This window comes from Coregonus clupeaformis, chromosome 16 (assembly GCF_020615455.1).
Source record: "Coregonus clupeaformis isolate EN_2021a chromosome 16, ASM2061545v1, whole genome shotgun sequence".
NCBI lineage: Eukaryota > Metazoa > Chordata > Actinopteri > Salmoniformes > Salmonidae > Coregonus > Coregonus clupeaformis.
In genome coordinates this window covers 6,192,941-6,209,069 of record NC_059207.1, presented here as the reverse complement: position 1 = coordinate 6,209,069, position 16,129 = coordinate 6,192,941, and the positions used below count along the sequence as shown (strand labels likewise).

At 45.0% G+C, this 16,129-nt stretch overlaps 1 protein-coding gene across 5 annotated transcripts in view; it reads left to right on the top strand.

Annotated features, from left to right (window-relative positions):
• The window catches only part of LOC121584326 (sodium-dependent phosphate transporter 2-like), a 150,675-nt gene extending 140,278 nt beyond the window's left edge, over positions 1 to 10,397 (top strand). For 3 of the 5 annotated variants that reach the window (XM_041900142.2, XM_045225599.1, XM_045225600.1), the window contains 2 exons: positions 5,238 to 5,322; positions 9,592 to 10,397. In XM_041900142.2, coding sequence (XP_041756076.2) covers positions 5,238 to 5,322; positions 9,592 to 9,756 — 250 coding nt within the window. In that variant the 3' untranslated portion in view covers positions 9,757 to 10,397. Of the gene's footprint in view, positions 1 to 5,237; positions 5,323 to 5,729; positions 5,815 to 9,591 lie in introns of all 5 variants that reach the window. The other 2 variants (XM_045225601.1, XM_045225602.1) reach the window with 2 other exon arrangements.
• The last annotated feature ends 5,732 nt before the right edge of the window (positions 10,398 to 16,129 follow it).

The window sequence follows — 16,129 nt, the reverse complement described above, 5'->3', positions numbered from 1 at the left end:
AGTATCTGGTGTGACCACCATTTGCCTCATGCAGCGCGACACATCTCCTTCGCATAGAGTTGATCAGACTGTTGATTGTAGCCTGTGGAATGTTGTCCCACTCCTCTTCACTGGCTGTGCGAAGTTGCTGGATAATGGCGGGAACTGCAACACGCTGTCGTACACGTCGATCCAGAGCATCCCAAACATGCTCAATGGGTGACATGTCTGGTGAGTATGCAGGCCATGGAAGAACTGGGGCATTTTCAGCTTCCTGGAATTGTGTACATATCCTTGCGACATGGGGCCGTGCATTATCATGCTGAAACATGAGGTGATGGCGGCAGATGAGTGGCACAACAATGGGCCTCAGGATCTCGTCACGGTATCTCTGTGCATTCAAATTGCCATCGATAAAATGCAATTGTGTTCATTGTCCGGAACTTATGCCTGCCCATACCATAACTGCATCGCCACCATAGGGCACTCTGTTCACAACGTTGACATCAGCAAACTGCTCGCCCACACAACGCCATACTGAACTTGAACCCTGCCATCTGCCCGGTACAGTTGAAACCGGGATTCATCCGTGAAAAGCACACTTCTCCAGCATGCCAGTGGCCATCGAAGGTGAGCATTTGCCCACTGAAGTCGGTTACGATGCCGAACTGCCGAACTGCATCCCTGTTGAGGATGACGAGCACACAGATGAGTTAACCTGTTCGTGAATTATTTTGTTGTGCAAACCCACAGTTTCATCAGCTGTCTGGGTGACTGGTCTCAGACGATCCCGCAGGTGAAGAAGCCGGATGTGGAGGTCCTGGGCTGGCGTGGTTACATGTGGTCTGCGGTTGTGAGGCCGGTTGGATGTACTGCCAAATTCTCTAAAAAGATTTTGGGGGCGGCTTATGGTAGAGAAATGGACATTCAATTCTCTGGCAACAGATCTGGTGGACATTCCTGCAGTCAGCATGCCAATTGCACGCTCCCTCAACTTGAGACATCTGTGGCATTGTGTTGTGTGACCTTTTATTTTCCCCAGCACAAGGTGCACCTGGGTAATGATCATGCTGTTTAATCAGCTTCTTGATATGCCACACCTGTCAGGTGGCTGGATTGTCGTGGCAAAGGAGAAATGCTCACTAACAGGGATGTGAACAAATTTGTGCACAAAATTTGAGAGAGAATTTCTGGGATCTTTTATTTCAGATTATGAAACATGGGACCATCACTTTACATGTTGCGTTTATATTTTGGTTCAGTATACATGCACACAGTTGAAAACACTAAAAGGCTCACAGCTTTACACTTTACTGCTGCTTGTTGCATGCCTGCCTGTCTGTATCTGCATGAAGAAGTCTGCATGACCCTTTCTCCTGAACGGAACCACTCACACACCCCTGTAGGACCACTAGAACCTACTCCTCAACAAGGCTAGAACACTTCTCTACTCTAGTCTTCCTTGATCCTCACTAGAACCCTTCTCTACTCTAGTCTTCCTTGATCCTCACTAGAACCCTTCTCTACTCTAAAACCCTCCTTAATAGAACCCTACTGAGTGAAATATCCTAGTTATGCTTCTTAGAACCTGACACTACCCTTCTTAGAACTGTGAGACTGCACTATTCCCCCTCATTAGAACCCTGCTTCTTAGAACCCCACCCCCTCACTAGAACCCGTTCCACCTCACTAGAACCTTGCTTCTTAGAACCTTATCCACCTCACTAGAACCCTGCTTCCTAGAACCTTATCCACCTCACTAGAACCTGCTTCTTAGAACCCTATCCACCTCACTAGAACCTGCTTCTTAGAACCCTATCCACCTCACTAGAACCCTGCTTCTTAGAAACCTATCCCCTTCACTAGAATCCTGCTTCTTAGAACCCTATCCACCTCACTAGAACCTGCTTCTTAGAACCCTACCCCCCTCATTAGAACTTTCTTCTTAGAACCCTATCGCCCTCACTAGAATCCTGCTTCTTAGAACCCTATCCCCCTCACTAGAATCCTGCTTCTTAGAACACTATCCACCTCACTAGAACCCTGCGACTTAGAACCCTATCCACCTCACTAGAATCCTGCTTCTTAGAACCCTATCCACCTCACTAGAATCCTGCTTCTTAGAACCCCATCCACCTCACTAGAATCCTGCTTCCTAGAACACTATCCACCTCACTAGAACCCTGCGACTTAGAACCCTATCCACCTCACTAGAATCCTGCTTCTTAGAACCCTATCCACCTCACTAGAATCCTGCTTCTTAGAACCCTATCCACCTCACTAGAACCTGCTTCTTAGAACCCTACCCCCCTCATTAGAACTTTCTTCTTAGAACCCCATCCACCTCACTAGAATCCTGCTTCTTAGAACCCCATCCACCTCACTAGAATCCTGCTTCTTAGAACACTATCCACCTCACTAGAACCCTGCGACTTAGAACCCTATCCACCTCACTAGAATCCTGCTTCTTAGAACCCTATCCACCTCACTAGAATCCTGCTTCTTAGAACCCCATCCACCTCACTAGAACCTGGTCCAGGATTCTCTGTAGTCGACAGTAAACAAGTGTCTCTTCCTCTTCAACCCAGAAACATGAAGCAGCCCTAGGACAGCAGAGCTCATGTTAACCTCACCTTGACCCACAGACAGACACATTTAACCCTTTGTGTTATTCCCTAAAGGAGCAGAGAGCTCAGAAGCCTTAGTCCTCTATCTCCCCCTGTCTCACTCGCTCCCTCGCCGTGTCTCCTCTCTTTCTCTTTCCTGTATCTCTTCGTACTGCCCCCCCCCTCTCTCTCTTCTCTCTCTCTCTCTCTCTCTCTCTCTCTGTTCTCTCAACCTTCTCCTCTCTTTCCCCACTCCTTCCCTGTTCTCACACCCTTCTCTTCCATCAGTGGCCATCTTTTCTTCTGGGGATAAAGGACAATTAGCTGTGGTTATCTAACTCTCTAAAGACTCTCCTTCCTCTAGTGGCCATTACCATAAATGTTCCTGTCTCCTCATAGTGTGTGTTATATCAACTGAAAATAATCAGTGATTCAGTAGTTTGACACTATTTGGAGCCGCTCAGTGGGTAGCACTAGTGCCCCTCACACACAAGTTCTCATTTACAACTGCGACCTGGCCAAGATAAAGCAAAGCAGTGCGATTAAAACAACAACACAGAGTTACATATGGGGTAAACAAAACATAAAGTCAAAAAATACAACAGAAAATATATATACAGTGTGTGCGAATGTAGTAAGTTATGGAGGTAAGGCAATAAGTAGGCCATAGTGCAAAATAGTTACAATTTCGTATAACACTATCACATACAACCCCAACCCTAGCCCTCCCCCCCACTGTAGCACATACAGTGAGGGAAAAAAGTATTTGATCCCCTGCTGATTTTGTACATTTGCCCACTGACAAAGAAATGATCAGTCTATAATTTTAATGGTAGGTTTATTTGAACAGTGAGAGACAGAATAACAACGAAAAAAATCCAGAAAAACGCATGTCAAAAATGTTATAAATTGATTTGCATTTTAATGAGGGAAATAAGTATTTGACCCCCTCTCATTTAGAAAGATTTCTGGCTCCCAGGTGTCTTTTATATAGGTAACGATCTGAGATTAGGAGCACACTCTTAAAGGGAGTGCTCCTAATCTCAGCTTGTTACCTGTATAAAAGACACCTGTCCACAGAAGCAATCAATCAATCAGATTCCAAACTCTCCACCATGGCCAAGACCAAAGAGCTCTCCAAGGATGTCAGGGCCAAGATTGTAGACCTACACAAGGCTGGAATGGGCTACAAGACCATCGCCAAGCAGCTTGGTGAGAAGGTGACAACAGTTGGTGCGATTATCCGCAAATGGAAGAAACACAAAAGAACTGTCAATCTCCCTCGGCCTGGGGCTCCATGCAAGATCTCACCTCGTGGAGTTGCAATGATCATGAGAACGGTGAGGAATCAGCCCAGAACTACACGGGAGAATCTTGTCAATGATCTCAAGACAGCTGGGACCATAGTCACCAAGAAAACAATTGGTAACACACTATGCCGTGAAGGACTGAAATCCTGCAGCTCCCGCAAGGTCCCCCTGCTCAAGAAAGCACATATACAGGCCCGTCTGAAGTTTGCCAATGAACATCTGAATGATTCAGAGGAGAACTGGGTGAAAGTGTTGTGGTCAGATGAGACCAAAATCGAGCTCTTTGCCATCAACTCAACTCGCTGTGTTTGGAGGAGGAGGAATGCTGCCTATGACCCCAAGAACACCATCCCCACCGTCAAACATGGAGGTGGAAACATTATGCTTTGGGGGTGTTTTTCTGCTAAGTGGACAGGACAACTTCACCGCATCAAAGGGACGATGGACAGGGCAATGTACCGTCAAATCTTGGGTGAGAACCTCCTTCCCTCAGCCAGGGCATTGAAAATGGGTCGTGGATGGGTATTCCAGCATGACAATGACCCAAAACACACGGCCAAGGCAACAAAGGAGTGGCTCAAGAAGAAGCACATTAAGATCCTGGAGTGGCCTAGCCAGTCTCCAGACCTTAATCCCATAGAAAATCTGTGGAGGGAGCTGAAGGTTTGAGTTGCCAAACGTCAGCCTCGAAACCTTAATGACTTGGAGAAGATCTGCAAAGAGGAGTGGAACAAGATCCCTCCTGAGATGTGTGCAAACCTGGTGGCCAACTAAAAGAAACGTCTGACCTCTGTGATTGCCAACAAGGGTTTTGCCACCAAGTACTCAATCATGTTTTGCAGAGGGGTCAAATACTTATTTCCCTCATTAAAATGCAAATCAATTCATAACATTTTTGACATGCGTTTTTCTGGATTTATTTGTTGTTATTCTGTCTCTCACTGTTCAAATAAACCTACCATTAAAATTATAGACTGATCATGTCTTTGTCAGTGGGCAAACGTACAAAATCAGCAGGGAGTCAAATACTTTTTTCCCTCACTGTACAACCCTAACCCCCCCCCGTATCACATACAACCCTAACCCTAGCCCCCCCTTCCACAGTAGCACATGTTGTGTATCTTGAAACAGCCCCACCCTAACACCCCCCACCTAATCCTGCATGGAAGTTCTAATCTGAAGTTTTTTAAAAGGTTATATGATGTTAGTGTGTGTGTGTGTGTGTGTCTGTCTGTCTGAGAGAGAGACTATGTTACTTCTATGAAGGCCTGTGTGTGTGATGATGTAAAAAGTCAGGATTGACGGTTAAGGATGTCTCTCTAACCCCACGTCCTCTTCACAGTGGATTCACTATAGAGCTGGCTTCAGCACTCACTGTTGTGTTGGCTTCCAATATCGGAATCCCTGTCAGTACCACACACTGCAAGGTACGACCTAGTCTGGAGGACTGGCCTCCCAGCCACACCACACCCTTACACTCACATGGCATGTTGTGGTGTGGTTAGGTGTGGTGTGTAGGTGTGGTGTGGTGTGGTGTGTAGGTGTGGTGTGTAGGTGTGTGTTTGTGCCCACAGGTGGTGCTGTTTGCTGCAAGCCTCCCAAGGCTGGGCTGCCTCACTCCCCAAATGCAACCCTCCAACTCCTCCTTTACTTGTCTCACTTCTCTTCTCTGTGTTTTTGTACCCCTCCATCTATTTCTCTCTCTCTCTCTCTCTCTCTCTCTCTCTCTCTCTCTCTCTCTCTCTCTATTTTGCTCTCTCTATTTTGCTCTCTCTCAATTTTTCTCTCTCTCTCTCTATTTTGCTCTCGCTCTCTCTATTCCATCTCTTCACAGTGGGTTTTGCGTTGAAGTAATGAGTGCTCTGTCAGTGCTTGTTGCCTCTAATGTGGGCATCCCAATAAGCTCCACCCACTGCAAGGTATTGGCGTGCTGGTTGGTTAGTGAAGCCATGTAGGTCCTCCCATCAGCTTCACTAGACTGAATCTGAGCCAATCACAACTCTCTGAGTTGCAGCTTTGACCTCTTGTGCACTTTCCCTCCGGCGGTGATTGTGTGGTGGATATTTTAATCAATAATGAGGAGAGACAAGGTCAATCACCAATCAGAATATTAACTTTATAAAAAAACGTATCGACAAGGGAGCTGGTCACAATACCCACACCAAAGTGAATAGAGTGAGAGCCCAACGAACAGGAAATGCTGACGTCTTATATAGTGGACCTAAAATTGCTTAGTCATGGCTGGTTCCACCCCTCCCCGGCAGATCAGGCGCCACCTTGTTTTCTTCTTGTGGCTATGTGTATCGGGTCATAGCGCACAAACAAGCGATAACGTTAGTTCCGTCACTGCCCATATATCCACACAGCCGCGCCCTTGGAAGATAGTAAAAGACAGGATTAACCTGAAAAACTGTGGTCACGCTGAGGCTCTCCGTCTTGACCATGTGACCGTGGAAGCAACGAGAAATGGAAACAATACAGGTCTGTCTGTTCCTCAAGTTGATCTCTATCCCGTGTCCTTGACTACACGCCCAGACCAGCTGCAGGGCGCTGGAGGGAACCATCCTTATGGAAAGCACAGCATTGGTAGTTAAGAAATGTCTCTACTATTGTTAGGCATATTAATTGTTAACTATTAATATTAAACGAATCAGGTAAATACGTGATCTTTCTCTCACAATTGTTGAAGGCGTGAGCGCTCAGATGAGATGTCTTAGTCTTACCATCACACACACAACACTTAGCAGACGTAGTGAATATATATATATATATATATATATGCAATAGTTGGCAGAGTTCAAATATGTAGCTAGCCTGCCTGATATTGACATGTTTAAATGTCATGCCCAAATCATCCCAAGGTCTCTGAAAATGATTGTGTAGCTCAATGGGATTGTGTAAGTAATGAAGTGAGTTATTTCAGTGAAAGTCTCAGTTCCTGAATGAATGAAACACACCATGCTAGCCTCCGGCAGACCACTTATAACACAACTCCCTTCATTTGATTAGTCACTGCACTCCAGTCATCTGTTATTCAGTGGTTGACTCAGGCCACGTCCTAAATGGTACCCTATCCCCTTTATAGTGCACACTACCTTTGGCCAGCTCCCATAGGGCTCTGGTCTAAAGTAGTGCACTATGTACGGAATAGGGTGCCGTTTAGGAGCATTCTCAGTTATGCTGTCCATTCATGATACAGACACATTGAGGAAAGAAAGTCGTGTATAGCCGCAACTCTGACCCTCTAGAACTCCGACTCAACTGCTTCGTTCAACATTTCAGCAGCAGGTCAGGTCTTGGTCAGCGTTTTCCTTTAGTTACATTCAAGCTTTTATGTAACATTTTAAAGTTTCAAGTTCATTTGCCTTGTATTAAAATACATTCAACATCTGCTGGGGTGGAAATGCACAAGAAACAAAACTGACTTTTCAATCGATTTCAAAATGGCTTAATTCCCTAAAATCAACCTGAACTGATGCTAAACCATTTCTCTTGATTTCTCACCTCCTCCTCCTCGACTCCCCTTGGTAGCAGTAGGCCTACTCTTTTTAACATGCTAACAGCTAGCTATGTCAGCTGTATGATTTCTGATTGATTGTGTCCCTGCAATATGGTGATTGGTTGATTTATTAATTTGTTGTTGATGTGTCAGGGGCTTAACTGAGATCAGGGTCGTGTTCATTAGGGCACGCCGTAGCAAAATGTTCTGCAACGGAAGATGAAACTTACCATTGACAAGTTCAGATCGTCCCTCCCTCTTTCAGTCTGTTGTCATCCGTTTGGTGTCTAATGAACAGGACCCTGTTGGCACTTAGTGACCTCTATCAAGTCCACTGTAGAGTGGGTTTTGGGTACAGGGTTTTGGGGTCCATTCCGTTTGAACCCAGTTCATTAACGAGAAACTCCCTACTCCATTATTAAGCTAATATATAACAGAGGGGACACCCTCAACCCTGGTTGGTTAGTCGTGAAGATGTGCAGTGACTCTGCCGTTCAGTCGGCATCAAACAAGGGACGCGTTCCAGGCCGACTACATTGCCTGCCAGATCTCACAACGCCCGGATAGGTATTTAACATATCAGCTAACCACATCGTATGATACAGCAATCTGATTATCTATTTAACATATCAGCTAACCACATCGTATGATACAGCAATCTGATTATCTATTTAACATATCAGCTAACCACATCGTATGATACAGCAATCTGATTATCTATTTAACATATCAGTAATCACTAACTGTAAGTGGCTCTGGATAAGAGCGTCTGCTAAATGACTAAAATGTAAAATGTAAATGTAATACAGCAATCTGATGCCTGACTGCACAGTTGTTGACATCGCACGCAACCATCGGTTGAAGCGCTCAACGCCACTGCAATGTAGTGAGTCTGCAACAGTTTCCATACTCACAACGTTAAGGTCCCTTAATCAGATCAGCTCTTTTGCCAATAATTAGGCAAAAATATCAGAATTGGGCTGCCAGTGTAAACGCAGCCACAGATAGTTTATCTGTGTCAGAGTGGTCTGGAAACATTGGCAGTCCCTGCTGACCCAGGTCACATTTAGCTGTTGCTATCTACATCACAGGAGGGAGGGAGAGGGAGAGAGGGAGGGAGGGAGGGAGGAGGGAGGGAGGGAGGGAGGGAGGGAGGGAGGGAGAGGGAGAGGGAGGGAGGGAGGGAGAGGGAGAGGGAGGGAGGGAGGAGAGGGAGAGGGAGGGAGGGAGGGAGGGAGGGAGGGAGGGAGGGAGGGAGGAGGGAGGGAGGGAGGGAGGAGGGAGAGGGAGGGAGGGAGAGGGAGAGGGAGGGAGGGAGGGAGGGAGAGGGAGGGAGGGGGAGAGGGAGGGAGGAGGGAGGGAGGAGGGGAGAGGGAGGGAGGGAGGGAGAGGGAGAGGGAGAGGGAGGGAGGGAGGGAGGGAGGGAGGGAGAGGGAGGGAGGGAGGGAGAGGGAGAGAGGGAGAGGGAGAGGGAGGGAGGGAGGGAGGGAGGGAGGGAGGGAGGGAGGGAGGGAGGGAGGGAGGGAGGGAGAGGGAGGGAGGGAGGGAGGGAGGGAGGGAGGGAGGGAGAGGGAGGGAGGGAGGGAGGGAGGGAGGGAGGGAGGGAGGGAGGGAGGGAGGGAGGGAGGGGGAGGGAGAGAGAGAGAGATCTATTGTTAGTTTGATCTATTAAGTATTTGATGAAGACAAGGTGAGTAAATATGTTAGATTAGATATGTGTTATTGTGGAAGCCTGAACTTAGCAGAAGTATGCACTGAAGGAAACATACACAATCACACATACATTGACATTTTATTGATTTGGGTGAATTCCATTTTTGGAGGGGGGTGAAATATCAAACCAAACTGCAAATTTCAGACTTCAACGGACTGATTTGGAAGAAAACCTACTAATAGAAGTGTTCAAATCAGCTGGCACTACTAACCTAGGAGCTTTAAAATCTGGTCTTGTCACCAACCAACCCTAGTCCTGCTGGGCTCACAGCAGGCTTTTGTTCTATCCCTGCACTAACCCACCTGACTCTCAGGTCAGGTCTTGGGCAGTAACTTGTTGCAACGCCTGCACACCCTTCTCCAGGACCAGGTTTGGTGTACCAGGACTACTGGTTGAACTGATATAAATGTAACCCTGACTGTGCTGCTGTTGATTTGGTTCCTGTTTTGTTTTTCTACCTCTATGCATTGCCGTGACGACCAGGTGGGCTCGGTGGTAGCGGTTGGCTGGATCCGCTCCAAGAAGGCGGTTGATTGGCGGTTGTTCCGTAATATCTTCCTGGCGTGGTTCGTCACGGTGCCGGTGGCGGGGCTGTTCAGCGCCGCGGTCATGGCCCTGTTCGTCTACGGCATCCTCCCTTATGTCTGAGGAAGAGAGGAGAGAGGGAGAAAAGAAGAGAGGAGAGAGGGAGAGAGGGGAAGGTGGAGAGGAGAGAGGGAGGCCTCAAGCAGATGGGATGGGATGGGGGGGGGTATGAGGAGTAAAAGTGAGGGGTAAAGAAAGAGGAGATGAAAAGAGTGGGCCTTGAAGTTAAGAATGGGGCTAGGGGGTGAAAAGAGAGATGGAGGGATGGAGTGGTTAATTACACTGTTTCTAGAGGAGAGAAAAGGGTTAGATCACATGCTGCCTGGGTTCTAGTCCTGAAGAGGGTTAGATCACATGCTGCCTGGGTTCTGGTCCTGAAGAGGGTTAGATCACATGCTGCCTGGGTTCTAGTCCTGAAGAGGGTTGGATCACATGCTGCCTGGGTTCTAGTCCAGAGACTCGTTGACTTCCTTCTATTGTGTTTTTATTATTATTATTGCATTTTTAAAAAAAAAACTAATGGTGTTTAACTAACGTGTTAAATCTTACAGTTCAACCTGCTGTACAGACATACATATCACAGACTTACATATCACAGACTTACATATCACCGATATGTATATATTACAGACATACAATGCCTTCAGAAAGTATTCATACCCCTTGACTTATTCCATGTTGTTGTTTTACAGCCTGAATTCAAAATGGATTACACCCATCTACACACATTACCCCATAATTCCAAAGTGAAAACATGTTTTTAGAAATGTTTGCTAATTTATTGAAAATTAAATAAAGAATTGTATATTTTACATAAGTATTCACACCCCTAAGTCAATACTTTGTAGAAGCACCTCTGGGTGAGTCTCTAAGAGCTTTCCACACGTGGATTGTACAACATTTGCCCATTTTTATTATTTTCTAAATTCTTCAAGCTCTGTCAAATTGGTTGTTGATTTGATATGGTTGAACATATGGAGTGCTACTCAGTAATGTGTTGTATTGGATTTGCCCCTAAACCTTACACTTTGTATTCTGGACAAAAAAGTTAATTGCTTTGCCACAATCTTTGCAGTGTTACTTCGGTGCCTTGTTGCAAACAGAATGCATGTTTTGGAATACTTTTATGCTCGACAGGCTTCCTTCTTTTCACTCTGTCAATTAAGTTAGTATTGTGGAGTAAATACAATGTTGTTGATCCATCCTCAGTCTGTAACCGTTTTAAAGTCACCATTGGCCTCATGGTGAAATCCCTGAGCGGTTTCCTTCCTCTCCGGCAACTGAGTTAGGAAGAAGGACACCTGTATCTTTGTAGTGACTGGGTGTATTGATACACCATCCAAAGTGTAATTAATAACTTCACCATGGTCAAAGGGATATTCAATGTCTGCTTTTTAAAATGTTTACCCATCTACCAATAGGTGCCCTTCTTTGCGAGGCATTGGAAAACCTCCCTGGTCTTTGTGGTTGTATCTGTGTTTGAAATTCACTGCTCGACTGAGGGACTTTACAGATAATTGTATGTGCGGGGTACAGGGATGAGTAGTCATTAAAAAATCTTGTTAAACACTATTTTTGCACAAGGAGTGCGTCCCTGCAACATATTATGTGACTTGTTAAGCACATTTTTACTCCTGAACTTATTTAGACATGCCGTAACAAAGGGGTTGAATACTTATTGACTCAAGACATTTCATTTTTAAAATTTTTATTAATCTGTATAAAAAAAACAATCTAAAAACATAATTCCACTTTGACATTGTGTGCAGGCCAGTGACAAAAAAAATATCAATTTAATCCATTTTAAATTCAGGGTGTAACACAACAACGTGGAAAAAGTCAATGGGTGTGAATCCTTTAATGGCATTGTACATATCACAGACGTATATTACAGATTTACATAATTACAGACTTACTTATTACAGACATACATATTAAGCCCTATCGCACGGGACTAAGGTTAATATTACTACAGACCGTCGGTTATGTAATTATTACCCCAGCATGTCTGTTTTTCCAGGGATTCGTTTTTACCAAACTGCCCCTGTCATCTTTTTTTCCCCTCATTCCACAATATCCCATTATGACGGAGGCCTGGAGGCTCTTCTAGGCGTGAAGATATTTCACATGTCTAGGGATAGCCTAATATTGGTCTACTGACCTTCAGTTTGGAGGACGTCAAAAATAATAATGCATAACGAGAAGAACCATGAACTGGAACCGACGCAGACGTCTAATGACGTATTTGGCCATTTCTGAATTCATTGGCACAATATCGTCCACTTCATCTTTTTAAAAGAGAAGTATCGCACTAGGAAAGTTGATATATGACAAAACAGATCATTCAGCTGTAGGCTACGTGCATAGCACTTTGTTTTAAGCGTCAATTTGTTCCCATGTTCTTACCCAAACTGGATGCAGCACCTGTTAAACTCTGTAATATCCCTCAAAACACAGGGATGACGATTTGCACGGGATAAGTATTATCAGAGGACCTGGGAGTTTGCCGAAAAACAGTAGGTTTTTAGGACTGAGATGGTAACCTTCCTGCCAAGTAAAAAATAAATGTCATGACAGATTCGGACCGGACTAAAATAACGGATGTGTTGATTTTTGTGGTCGTCACATAATGACATGACCTGAGCTCCCCCAGTAAAATGTATCCCGTCCGAATAGGGCTTAAATACTAACATATTACAGACATACATGTTACAGACCTACGCCCTATTCGGACGGGATACATTTGAAGTGGACGATATTGTGCCAATGAATTCAGAAATGGCCAAATACGTCATTAGACGTCTGCGTCGGTTCCAGTTCATGGTTCTTATCGATATGCATTATTATTTTTGACGTCCTCCAAACTGAAGGTCAGTAGACCAATATTATTCTATCCCTAGACATGTGAAATATCTTCACGCCTAGAAGAGCCTCCAGGCCTCCGTCATAATGAGGGGAAAAAAGATGACATAGTCCGGTACTAATAGGGCTATGCTGTACGTTAAGACACTGTAGTGTTTTACACAGTGATCTAAATATGAAAAGACAAATGCAGTCAATACAATGTTTCCTCACCAGTAAACATCGACACACACACACACACACACTGAACATAACAGAATAATTTGCACAACATGAATGCGACATGCCTAAAGCCCTCTAAGAATATATATTTCATTGCGTTAATAGTTGTTTCCTGCGCAAGGAGGTAGCAGCATAGTCGGTTTAGTAGCTATACTTAATGCCCAAAATAAATGTTTTACATATTGTACTATTTGAGTGCGATTTGTTGTACTGCAGCTTTGCTTTAAAACAGAAGATGTGTGCTTGGCTGGTCAGCCAAACCCCACGCACCCCCCTGCCCCTTCATAGTTACCTTTGACCCTTCGGTGACCCTTCATAGTTACGGCCCTAACATGCTAGCTAGACAGCCTAAACCCCCCCCCTGCCCCTTCATAGTTACCTTTGACCCTTCGGTGACCCTTCATAGTTACGGCCCTAACATGCTAGCTAGACAGCCTAAACCCCCCCCCTGCCCCTTCATAGTTACCTTTGACCCTTCGGTGACCCTTCATAGTTACGGCCCTAACATGCTAGCTAGACAGCCTGAAAGGAAAGGTTGGAACAGACAGGGTCTTGTTGCCGCGGCAACCATCAAATCCTCCCAGGGTGGTGGGACTGCCATTTTTTTAAATGTTACCATAGAAACCAGTTACCAGAAGAAGATGTCAACATTTTAACTGCATTCCTGTATGTTTTAAAGATGGATACCCAATTTTAAAGATGGATACCCTATTTTAATGTTTATATAATGCCATTTGCACTGTAAACACTATCATGGGGTTTTGGGTCTTTAGTAAAAAAAAAATCTCTTTTTTTTATTTTTATTTTTTATAGGCCTACTTTGTTTCTCCATGGGAGGCATGATGTCACGTGTGTGTCACCCTGGTCCTAGAACCTGAGGTATAGAACACACACCGTTTATTCTGTCTGAACTAAGTTGAATTGAGTATTTGACATTTAAATTGAGTACATGGGTTTTTCTAATTTCAGAAATAATATTTTAACAAAGATCCGGAGGAAACCCTTTATCAGTTCCAGTGTTCTGAACCATCACTTCAAACAAATCAATTTGACTATTTGCAGCAATTTAATCATAATCAAACTGTTTCCTTTCTGTAGGAAACTGCACATTCTCTTGTGCTCCAAGTACATTATTAGAGGTGTGTGTTGGTTAGGATAGCTTAGGGTGAGTTACACTAGAGTTTCCCAAACTCGGTCCTGCCCCCAGGGAAAATGTATGGAGTAAAAAGTACATTATTTTCTTTAGGAATGTAGTGAAGTAAAAGGTAAAAGTACAAGTAGTCAAAAATATAAATAGTAAAGTACAGATACCCCCAAAAACTACTTAAGTAGTACTTTAAAGTATTTTTACTTAAGTATTTTACACCACTGCCAATATCACGCAGACCCATTAGTGTAGCAGCAACCAAGATACTGAAACCAACCAACACACACTCACCGCCTTTATAAGCCCCTATACCAGCAAACCCCCAGTATTCAGATGTCACACACCCATGCCAAATCCAGACTACACACACACACACACACTCTCTCTCTCTCTCTGTCTCTCTCTCTCTCTCTCTCTCTCTCTCTCTCTCTGAGCCAATCCTGGAGGCTCCCTAAACTAATTATCATCTCTCCCTCCACTTCATATGTACCGGTCAGGGTGACTCTGGGTGTTTCTCAAAATGCATACTACCGTGCTCTGAGCACGCAAATTGGAGCACGGGAGGGTCGGAGTGACCGAGTCCAAATCAAAGTATACGAAACGGAGCACCGGTGGCACTTCTCAAAATGCGTACTCCATTTGTACATATTTTGAAGCATACATCGATGCAAGCTTCAGCGGAAAGTATCCAAAGAAATATGACACAACCACATAAAAAATAAAGCCAACGTTTCTTGAAATCGATGGCGGCCATTATTTGAGCTAAACCAAGAGGTAATACACTGCAACCTCGGAATGAAATGTTGCCTATTCACATCACAAATGTGGCCTGACTACAATATTTTATCTTAATAAATCAGTAGATACATGCTGTGTTTTAATTTTGGCATGTTTACCTGCCTACATACTGTAGATCGCAAGCCCATAGTAAGTCAATAGGGCTAACTGGCTTGCTGCTAGTACTGTTAGCTAGCTAGGCTGCAGGTAGCTTAGTGGTTAAGAGCGTTGTGCCAGTAACCGAAAGGTTGCTGGTTCTAATCCCCGAGCCGACTAGGTGAAAAATCTGTCGATGTGCCCTTGAGCAAGGCACTTAACCCTAATTGCTCCTGTAAGTCGCTCTGGATAAGAGCGTCTGCTAAATGACTAAAATGTAAATGTAGATAGCCACGAATAATTGTTAGCTAGCTACCCACTAAATAATAATAAATAATAATAATATGCCATTTAGCAGACGCTTTTATCCAAAGCGACTTACAGTCATGCGTGCATACATTTTTGTGTATGGGTGGTCCCGGGGATCGAACCCACTACCTTGGCGTTACAAGCGCCGTGCTCTACCAGCTGAGCTACAGAGGACCAAAGAATTGACATCTATCTTGCATATTAGTTTTAGGTCATTTTTGCCTGTTAAACTACCTGGCTAGCTACATTTATTATGATTCACATATAGCTAGCTGATAATTATGAAGTAAAACGTTTTGCTTTGTGTAAATCTTGTTTCGTCTCTATTGTTGCCGTTGTCCTGGCTGGAAGAAGGTTCAGTGAACGGGGAGATGCAGCATGAGGTAATACAGTAGGGGGGAGCGTGAGGTAATACAGTAGGGGGGGAGTGTGAGGTAATACAGTAGGGGGAGAGTGTGGGGTAATACAGTAGGGGGGGAGTGTGAGGTAATACAGTAGGGGGAGTGTGAGGTAATACAGTAGGGGGAGCGTGGGGTAATACAGTAGGGGGAGTGTGGGGTAATACAGTAGGGGGAGTGTGAGGTAATACAGTAGGGGGGAGTGTGGGGTAATACAGTAGGGGGAGTGTGAGGTAATACAGTAGAGGAGGGAGCATGAGGTAATACAGTAGGGGGGGAGTGTGAGGTAATACAGTAGGGGGGAGTGTGGGGTAATACAGTAGGGGGGGAGTGTGAGGTAATACAGTAGGGGGGGAGTGTGAGGTAATACAGTAGGGGGGAGTGTGGGGTAATACAGTAGGGGGAGTGTGAGGTAATACAGTAGGGGGGGAGGGTGGGGGTAATACAGTAGGGGGGAGTGTGAGGTAATACAGTAGGGGGGAGTGTGGGGTAATACAGTAGGGGGAGTGTGGGGTAATACAGTAGAGGGGAGAGCGTGAGGTAATACAGTAGGGGAGAGTGTGAGGTAATACAGTAGGGGGGGGAGCGTGGGGTAATACAGTAGGGGGGGAGTGTGAGGTAATAC